The 10,822-nt window shown below is 41.8% G+C and overlaps 1 protein-coding gene across 1 annotated transcript in view; it reads left to right on the top strand.

Moving 5' to 3' along the window:
* The first annotated feature begins 844 nt into the window (after positions 1–844).
* Positions 845–10,822, top strand: part of LOC112119303 (serine/threonine-protein kinase ULK4) — a 421,700-nt gene continuing 411,722 nt past the window's right edge. The window contains exons 1-2 of the mRNA XM_029914272.1: positions 845–1,032; positions 2,564–2,663. Of these exons, the coding sequence (XP_029770132.1) occupies positions 895–1,032; positions 2,564–2,663 (238 nt within the window). The 5' untranslated portion in view covers positions 845–894. The remainder of the gene's footprint in view (positions 1,033–2,563; positions 2,664–10,822) is intronic.

Here is a 10,822-nt window from a genome sequence, read left to right as displayed (position 1 = left end):
AGTATTTTCGTTATAGTTGTTATATTTCACTACCAGTTCTGTTTGAAATTCAAAGTAAAGGCTCACACAGACCAAGAAAGAATGGCTCCTATTACTTATAGGTGCTTAGATACAGAAAATAAATACACATTAAAAAAGTCTGCTTTGCTTCTTACTAAACATGGTGAACCACTTACATTCTTTCTGATGTACAAATGAGACTACATTTAGGATTATTAATAAATGGTAAATTTTTCTTTGAAAGTGATAATACTGTATTATCTAGATTTCTAAGTCAGAAAATGATAGAACTGATGGAGAAAAATAGAAGTTAGTTTATGTGGAATTGCCTTGAGTCTCAAAACACAAAACCAGTTCAGTTAGTAAATGTAACTTCCCATTATCTTTGTCTACACTAGGGAATTGCAAGAAATTCCCACTCATAAGTGCTACCACTGGTTCTTAGCAGGTTTAACTGATGTGGTAAAAACATTGGAAGCTGCTGGGGTCCCTGTCTCCATTAGGGCTAGTGCCAAGGTAGATGAACTGGTAGTAGTAGTACAAAAATTCCCTAGTAATGTCATGGCCATAGAGTACTTATACGACAGGGCTTTTTTTGTTTTGAATTTGCAGTTTGGAGTTTAATATTGTGACTCTTATATTATCCTATGTGTAAAATGTTGATTAGACTTTGTTGTGGGAGGTCTTGTTTATAATCTTTCTGTAAGGTCAGTCATAATTGCTAATCACATGAATGATACCTTTTTATATTAAACGCCATATCTTAAGAATTAAGAAAATAATGATTACATATTTACATTTAAGAAATTTTTGAATTTCTTTCTTTCAAGGTGGTGTTTGTTAGTGATGAAAACAAGCCATTTCTTAATTTGTTGGATGTAAAGCATCTTAAACATGGAGAACTTTATTTTATATGAAGAGATTGGAAGAGGAAGCAAGACAGTTGTTTATAAAGGAAGAAGAAAAGGCACTATTAATTTTGTTGCTATTCTTTGCACTGATAAATGCAAAAGAGCTGAAATAACCAACTGGGTAAGAATAATGTTTATTACTATTTCTGTAGGGAAATGTAGATACAAATTTTCCAGTAGCACAAATACAGACACAAAGAATACCAGGTACTACTTCACATACAATTAATTTATCACAATTTATAGTTGTTTGCACTGTTATTGTAGCCTTGTTGGTCAAAGCAAGTGAGATAATATCCATTATTGGACCAATGTCTGTTTGTGGAAGGTAGAAGCTTTCAAGCTAGACAGAGCTCTTCTTCAGGTCTGTGGCGCTTAGGGTGACCAGATGTCCTGATTTTATAGGGACAATCCTGATATTTGGGGCTTTGTCTTATGTAGGCATCTATTACCCCCTTCACGATTTTTTCACACTTGCTGTCTGGTCACCCTAGTGGAGCTCAAAAGCATGTACATTCCACCAGTAGAAGTTGGTCCAATAAAAGACATTACCTGACCTACCTTCTATGTGTGTCCAATTTATAGCAATGTTTTAAGCTTTTAGCTTACAAATTCCCTTATCTTAAATGGGTTTTCTTTGTAGATGTGAAGTCATGGATTCCTCCTAAAGCCCCTTCCTTAATTTCAGTCCTTTTTTAGCACAGATGTAAACACATCTGCTCATAAGAGGTTAACTTCGTGCTGGTCATAGAAGCTGTCATAAATGTAGTGATTGGTTTTACTTTGTTACTGCAGTATTCACTGGGAAAATACAAGTCAATTGAAATACCAGCCTCCTCCTCTCCCATATGTACATTTTTCTTAAGTACTTTCTCTTATTGTTGCAATAATCAGCACTTACTGAGTGACTAGGAAGCTATATCCTTGGTTAAAGATGCTCAGAATATTTTGTTACTTTTTGTATTGAGCATATCCAGCAATTCTTCTACCACAAACTACACTAGACGTTGCACATTTAGGCTTTCTTCCTTCTTTTTTTTTAAGGGGGGGAATGGAGAAATTTCTGCCATTTCCCCTCCTCTCCTTCAAAGCTGTGAAACGCATTTTATTGGAGTTAACCCATCTTTCAACATAAATGTAGCTCCTGGGCACCTCTCAGTGATATTTGGTTGGCCAGAGGGGATTACTCAAGAATGATAGAAAACTCTTTCCTTCTCCAGGACTCACTGTACCCGCTTCTTTCACACTTCCATTTCTCACTGGCACAGAAACTAGGGACGTAACTTTGACCCTGAACTCTGATCTACAACATAGGAGTGTTTTCTTCTGTCACTAGATAGCTATGCTGACCCTGGCCTTCTTTCTTAAACTGTTGTTTTTTGTTAACCAGTTGAACTGGTTTGAGGAAAATTGACTGTACTTCTGAACACAGGGAAGCTGGGGGAGGCCTGTGCCGAAAGGTATCTTCCCTCTATATTTCTGATTGTATGGTTTGAGTAGGAATGTGACCTCTTAAAAATTTGGTGGCATTTGAAAAGCTAGCAATATAGGGAGAAAGGAATCTAGAATTACTTTGTATTGCATTTTCCCCCCTGAAACGCTAATATCTGAATGCAGCTCTCCAAATAAAATATACAAATATTCTGTTACAGGTTCGTCTTACACATGACATTAGACACAAGAACATAGTAACATTTCATGAATGGTATGAAACAAGCAACCATCTCTGGCTTGTAGTGGAATTATGCACAGGTAAGAGATGCAAACTAAGTAAAATATATATGAAATGGGAATTTCACATCATAAATTTATAACAGAAAAAAGTTTATCCAAAATGTAAATTTTAACTTTTTCCTGACAATCTATTTAAAAACATAAATGAAAGTTAGCATATAGAAATAATTTAAAACTGGATTCCTAGAAAAATGCCTCCATAGACTCATAGACTTTAAGGTCAGAAGGGACCATTATGGTCATCTAGTCTGATCTCCCGCATGATGCAGGCCACATAAGCTGACCCACCCACTTTCCCTTAACTCAGCTGTTGAAGTCTCCAGATTGCGATTTAAAGACTTCGAGTCGCAGAGAATCCTCCAGCTTGCGACCCCTGCCCTATGCTGCGGAGGAAGGCGAAAAACCTCCAGGGCCTCTGCCAATCTACCCTGGAGGAAAATTCCTTCCCGACCCCAAATATGGCGATCAGTAGAATCCCGAGCATATAGGCAAGATTCTCCAGTCGTATTCTCTTCCACTTCAATGTGTGTTTCAAGAGTTAATTGATATGAAATAATATAATTGGATTTAAATAGCTTGGCAGGTGATGCTACTGCTGCAACTTGCAGAGCAGCCTTATGAATTCTTGAAGGGGATGAATAGATAAAAGTTGTTCAAGGAAAGGTTAGATTTCTATCTGCTTTTTGGTACTTTTCTAAATATTTTATGCAGAATTAAAAGAATAGAAAATATGCCAATAAACCTAAAACATAAATTTGACCAGATGGAAGATATTGCTTCATTTTCCTTTTTCTGAATCTAAAGGGGAGTCTGCTGGATAGTTTTAGATGAATTAAGCCGTCTCTTCCAGTTGACTTGGAACATCCTTTCTTTTATGTTAAGACACTAATTTGGGAGCTGAGTGAACCCAAGGACTGCTCTATACTTTGTGAACTGGGTGATTCTTTGGTCTGTACTAGGCTATCTCCATGTTATCAAAAAAAGGTTTATGGAAGGGCTTTATCCAGTTGTTATGACTTGTATGGTTTGAACTCTAGGATAGCATTATTTCCATGTTTGAGAGAAATAAGTGGGCAAGATACTGAGGTCAAACTTTGAAATTTGGATGCCTAAAGTTGGCTTCCTAGTAAGGACCTAAATAAAAGAAACTTTCTGTTCCTGAAGTGCTATAAAGCTTCAAATGCCACTGAAAATGGGGGCTGCAGATTCTCAACACCTCTGACAAAACCAGGCCACTTTTAATCAAGTGTATGATTATGGAGTGGGGTGACTAACTTTATACACCTAAGTTTGAAAACTTTGGCATATTTTTCTAGTCTAATTTGTTGGCAAATATGTTCACCCTTGAACAGGCAGCCTTTTGTTAAATATAGAGAGTATTAATCATTTCTTACCTAGCAATCGTACAGTTTCTACTAAGGCTTAACATAATCATGATTTTTCTAAAAAATCTTAGTTACCATATTTTTAAGTAGAACAAGCCTTAGGTCCTTCATTAAATTTGTTCAGGTTTGAAAATTGCTTTTGAAGTGTGGAAAATTTGATTCCATTTTGAATATCCAACATATCTCTCTTGTAACAACATGATTGAGTACAGGTCTGTCTCATCTTACGCTGGGGTTACGTTCCACAGTCAGCGCCTAAAGCGAAAATCGCGTATAGTCAAAATTACATTGAGTGTAATGGCGGGCGGAATCGCCCACACTACAGAAACAGTATTTAAATTTATTTTTCTCTTTTTTGTTTTTGCCGACTGCATAAAGCTGAAACCGCACATGTTAAATGCGCCTAAGATGCGACAGACCTGTATTTTTTTTCTTGATCAGATCCAGTATAAATTTTGTTGTGCTGCCCCTCCCAATATTTTTCTCTGCATTTTTGGCCCTATTGAGTTGGACTATTTTATATGCAGTCTTCTAAAATAGATAAAGTGGTTAAAAACAAAACTTTGAAACAGGAGCTTAAGGATTTGGTACTGTCATTTAATGAGTTTCTGGGGTTACTGAGTTGTTTTGAAGGAATGTATCAATTATTAAAACAGCACAAAACAAATTTATAAAGGAAATCACTATAAGGTTCAGGAATCTGGGAAATGATGCGGAGATAGTTCTCATACTCTTCCTTTTATCATCTGGAGGAAATGGTTGAGCAGATATTGGCTACTATTGATCAACATCCGGATACTTCAGTGGGTTCAACGTTGATCTAAAATAGGTTTCTCTTATGTTAAATATTTTCTGTCATAAAAGTACAGAAGTAAATCTTTTTAAAAACACTATAACATACTAGAAAGGTGCCCTGATACTGCAAGAATTTTTTTAAACTGTAGTAAAATGTTTGCTTAGAAGGATGTGTATTGTAGATGGTGCTAGTAGCACCACCTTTTATTAAAGTTGTCTGACAGTTCAGATCTTGTTTTCAGTTTTTAGTAATTTTGCCAACATATAACTGTTTGGGCTGAAATTTCCCATGGTGTATGTCTGCCTCATGTTGAATTTTTTGGGAAAATTTCAGCCAAAATGTTTGTTGTTTCCAAGGATGAGGCTAGTGGAAAATACATTATTATTATTTATTATTTTGGCAACCTTTTATTTGAAAAGGTCTAATGCCCCCATGCTTTACAGCAAGGCCTTGAAATTTGGTGGGGGGTGACCTTTGTATCAAGGATATGCCTCTTGCTGCCCCGGTAAAAATCCTCCCAAATTTGATCAAGTTAAAAGCTTTTGAAAAATGGTAATTTGCACATGCTCGGTAGAGACTTTTTCTATTTTAGCAGCTAAATTCTCTGAAGAATCTGTCCTCATGGAGCCATGTTCCAGCCCAGGGCTGAAGAGGACTGTAACAGAGCCTTCGGAAGGCCAGGTGGTCTAGTGGGTTGTTAAGGTTCCTTCCCCACTCTGAACTCTGGGGTACAGATGTGGGGATCCACATGAAAGACCCCCTAAGCTTATTTTTGCCAGCTTAGGTTAAAAACTTTCCCAAGGCACAAATTCCACCTTGCCTTGAACAGTATGCTGCCACCACCAAGTGATTTAGACAAAGAATCAGGTGTTGTAGAAATTTCTGTCCGTTCCAGCTGAGGAATAAGGAGAGATGGACACAGCTAGTCAAGCAAGGAGCCCCGGGAGGGGCGATCTGTTTATTTCAATTGCAATTGGGTTCGAGCTCATAAGTCAGCAAGAACCCTGAAAACACTTACACCAAAGTATTATATGCAGTTGACTATGATAATCTATCGCTCTACGATTGGCCAAAATTTGCTATCATTACCATACATAATTAGCAAGCTACATGTATCTGCCCCTCTTATGACTCCTTATTGTTCATCTACTTGCCCCCTCCGCCTTGCGTTATTTTGCAAACCAAGCAGGTAGTTATCTACAGGACGCAGGCACAGAAAGTTCCATTGTCTGCAGGGTTGGAATTTGGCTACATTTCCTCTCGAAGGAACTTCCTGAGTTAAGACTATTCATAGCTGACGTTGCATGTTTCCCTTCTACTTTCTCCCATGTGTATGTGACAAATTTTGCCCCCTGGCAGTTAAGTAGAATAATTTTATTTCACAGGGAAAGGACCACTTGGAGTACTATTCCCCCAAAATATTCCCCCAAGCCCTGCACCCCCTTTCCTGGGGAAGACTTGAGAATATTATCCTCACCAATTGGTACAGGTGAACACAGACCCAAACCCTTGAATCTTAAGAACAATGAAAAATCAATTGGGTTCTTAAAAGAAGAATTTTAATTAAAGAAAAGGTAAAAGAATCACCTCTGTAAAATCAGGATGGTAAGTACTTTACAGAATAACAAAAGATTCAAAAACATAGAGGATTTCCCCCTAGGCAAAACTTTAAAGTTACAAAAACAGGGATAAACCTCCCTCTTACCACAGGGAAAATTCACAAGCTAAAACAAAAGATAACCTAACGCATTTCTTTGCTATTACTTACTATTTCTGCAATATTAGATGCTCAGCTTAGATATGACTTAGGGAGATGTATTTTCCCTGCCCTGGTTCCTTGTTGACTCTGGGGGAGACAGACAAAAAACCTTCCTCCACAGATTTGAAAGTATCTTCTCCCCTTATTGGTCCTCCCCTTATTGGTCCCTAAGTGGTCTCACAGGGAGACTTCTTCAGCACCCTTGTCCAGGATCCCGTAGCGTAGGTCTGTTTTCCTCTCCTTGACTGAACTGGGGAGCTTTCGTTTAAACTTCTTTTCCAGTTGGAGCATGCTCTGCAGGGCTGGAGACATAGGCTCCGACTCTGTGGGTGTTCCAGGGCTGGAGCACCAACAGAAAAAAATTAGCACCCACCGGCAGCCAAGCTCCCCACCCGCGGGTGGCCCCGCTGATCAACTCCTCTCCCTCCCTCCCAGCGCCTCCTGCCCTCCGCAGATCAGGTGTTCCATGATGCGCAGGAGGTGCTGGGAGGGAGGTAAGGGAGGGAGGTGGAGGAGTGGGTACAAGCGTGCTTGGGGGAGGGAGTGGGACTGGGTGGGAAGGGGCGTACCCTTGGGGGAAGGGGTGGAGTAGGGGCCAGGCCTGGGGCAGGAAGAGGCAGGGTTGGGGGAAGGGGTGGAGTGAGGACAGGGCCTGGGGCTGAGTGGTGGTTGAGCACTCCTGGGGGAAAATTGGAAGCTGGCGCCTGTATTTGGAAGGGTGGGGCTATGTGGGCTCAGTATTGTCCTTTATCTCTTTCAGGCCCAATATGAGGTTTGTATAACTCAGTGATTCTCAACATATTACACATTATGGACCGCATATGCGGCCCACAATGCATAACCTGAGCCACAGGGACCAAGTGTCAGGGCAGTGGCAGCCCGGATCTCGACCATGGACCCCGGACTCCTGCCACACGGGCCGCTGCCCCCAGCGGTCGGCCAGCTGCCTGGACCTCAGGACCCCTGCCACACGGGCCGGGCTGGCTGCCTGATTCAGTCCCCTGCCACACGGCTGCCCTGGAGCTTGCGGGGACAGGCGGCTGCCCAGGACCCCTGCCACGCGGGGCCCGCCCCAATTCCCCGCTGCCCTGGAACCTGCAGGGTGGGCCGGCTGCCCTGGACTGTGCAGTGCCAGTGGGGACCCCCCGACCCCACAGGGCTGGCCAGGAGCCTGCCCCCACGGTAGGCAGCAGGGCACCCCAGACCCCTCCCCCCAGCCAGCTGGGAATCTGCGACCCCAGACACACCCATGACCTTTAGTACACAGCTGAGCTGGGCTGCAGCTGTGTGTTAATTGGGCCGCACGTGTCCTGCGGGCTGAACTGGGGTCCTGTGGGGAAAAAATAGCATGTGATCATGTAATTAAAGACTGTATCATAATTAAGGCAGTCCCTGGGCCAGCAGCAGTTTGGGTGTGGGAGGGAGTTCAGGGCTGGGGCAGGGGAAAGCGAGGATGCAGGGTGGCGCTTACCTGAGGGCGGGGGGAGACCAAGAGTGAAAGTAACATAAGACTTACCAATACGGGGGCCTGGCTCCGGGCTCCTGGAATGGGTGAGGCCTTGTGCGGAAGGGGCGGGGCTCAGGGGTCAGCTTCCCTCAGCCAGCCCTTCCGCGCTGCCCAGCCTGCGCTGCCCAGGACTCCGGTGGCCATTTAAAGGGCCTGGGGCTCCAGCTGATGCTGCAGTAGCAGCAACAGCTGCCGGGAGCGTCAGGCCCATTCAAATCGCTGGGGCCCCAGAGCAGGTGCCCTTTTTGTTCCCCCCCCCCCCCCCCCGTCAGCTGCTTACAGGCCCATACCAGCGGCCACTTCTTACCGGTATGCTGCACTGGCCCACTTTCACCTCTCGGGGGGGCTCCCTGGAAGCAGCCAGCATGACACTGCAACTCCTGCCCTAGGCTGAGGGGGCTCTGCATGCTGTGCTTACATGCAGGCACTGCCTCCGCAGCTCTCATTGGCTGCGGTTCTCGGCCAATGGGAGCTACGGAACCGGAGCTCGGCGGGGGCAGCGCGCGGATCCCCCTGGCCTTCCCTCCCCCTAGGAGCTGCAGAAACACGCTGAGCTGGGTAGGGATATTACCAGTCCTGCCAACTCCCCTCCTTCCCCCACCATCCCCTGCACCAGCAGGAGTCGTGGGCCATGCCTCCAGCACCCACGGTGCCTCCAGACCGCGGCCCCTCCCATCCCCCTCCCCGAGCACCCGGGGGCCCCGGCCCAAGTTACGGGTAAATAGTAAAAGTCATGGATAAGTCATGGGCTGTGAATTTTTGTTTACTGCTCATGACCTGTCCACGACTTTTACTAAAAATACCCATGACTAAAACGTAACCTTAATCATAATGTACCTGTATATGCAGAAGGGGGCTGAAATAAGGTTAATTCTAGCCGTTCCAAACTTTTAAGTGCTTGACTGCAGTCTTATTGTGCTTTTAACATAACTTTTTGTGTATGGTTTATATGTATGTAGTTTTGAAAGCATAAAATTAATAGTAGAAAGTAAATTAGGCTCCAATCCTGTAAACATTTGCTCAGTGTTTTAACTTAATGCATGTGAGTGGTCCCATTGAAGCCAGTGGGACTCCTTGCTGTGTGTAAAGTTAAGCACATACACATGTCTTTGCAGCACTGGAACCTTAAATGTACCCATTGCTTCAGACCTCTCATGTACTGACTTCTAATTGGAAGTCAGAACTAGTCTAATAAAAGCAGCAAAATTTGCCTATTGCAATGCAGTTGATGAAAAAAAATTCTTCAAATCTCTGGCAAACAATAGAGCCTTACTGACCGCTGTCACACCTAATGCTAATTGACACCTTTGGTAAAGTACTCTCTCATGTAAAGAAATGGTTTTTTTTTTGTTTTTTTCTGGATAGGTTTGGTGCACATTGGCAGGGCAGTATAGTAAGCTTGCACTACTGCTACCTGTACTGTATCTATTCGGTGGATAGATGATTTCATTCTTCAATGCTTCTAATCCAACTTCTTTCATGGTATTAAAGTTCACTTAAGGAATTGTGGAGTGGGGGAGGTAAAAGAAAAGAACAACTGAATCCACTAATTTCATTTCTCTGATTTTGATTCTCTTCAAATTCTTTACAAGGGATCCCTTGCCTCTGGAGATAGACCAGAGTACATTAGCACTTTGAAAGTGCTCAGGTCTTGAGCCCCATTTCATCTGGCACACTGCTGCAAGAGTTGTTCCAAAGCTGTAGATACATTAACATTAATTCTTCTTAGAATAGATGCAGCTGTGTATTCCACTTAGGTGTGTGCATGCCCATACTTAAGTGGAATACATTTCTGCATCACATCTTGAAGAACCAGTTATTAATAAGTAACCATTTCTTACTGATTTTACAATATAACTTTTTGAAGTTATTGTTCTCTAGACAGTTATACTAAAAAATTGTATATAAAGCTAATATCCCTCTAGTTTTGGAAGAATTCACAGGAAGACATTCCACTTCTGAAGTCTTAGAGGAGATGTTATAGAATAGAATTATTTTTATTTTAATAAAGAATTAATAAAAATATGGCCATAGGTAGAATATAAACAGTTAAAAGTCATCTTGATTTCTGAAGAAGAGTTTTCTTGTAACATTCTAATTACCCCCCCGCCCCCCCCAAAAAACAAAACAAAAACAAAAAAAACCCAGTATAATGTTAACCTTCTTTTATGGTCATTACCATAATAAGTTAATGGTATAGTATAACTAAACAAATCCATTTGTTCATGAAAATTAAACGGAATTGTTTGGTCTGTCACTTTTCGGTAATGTTGATCTAGAGAAAGATGAAGATTATTGTATAAAAGGTGAAGTCTGATATAAATCATGCTACATAGATGTATGCAGGGTTATAATTTCGTTTGAGTACTAAAATATGTAAATAAATTCAGTAGAGAATTGATCAATTTCCCACTCTCTGCCTTCTTCATAAAATAGGAACTCTTTGACAGAAGTGGTCATTATTGATGTTAGTGGTGAACTCTTTTCAGTTTTAGTGATCCATATGGACAAATTAGATGACATGGGTCTTATTTTCAAAATTTGCCCATGTTTCAGTGATTAGGTATAGAGGATGTACAGTGAGTATATGAGAATAACATTTCCATGCCTCAGTTTTTCCAGAGGCCAAAACCAACTGGGTGAAGTAGTCCTTTAGTGCTGACGAGTAACAGGTTATTTTATATACATTTTGAAACTTGTGGCTGTTGGAGAGTCACAAAGCAATTGAAG

The sequence above is a fragment of the Terrapene carolina genome, unplaced genomic scaffold (assembly GCF_002925995.2).
Source record: "Terrapene carolina triunguis isolate 2854851 unplaced genomic scaffold, T_m_triunguis-2.0 Scaffold34029, whole genome shotgun sequence".
Classification (NCBI taxonomy): Eukaryota; Metazoa; Chordata; order Testudines; family Emydidae; genus Terrapene; species Terrapene triunguis.
The sequence above is the reverse complement of the archived record's forward strand: the minus strand, read 5'-3'. Positions and strand labels throughout refer to the sequence as shown.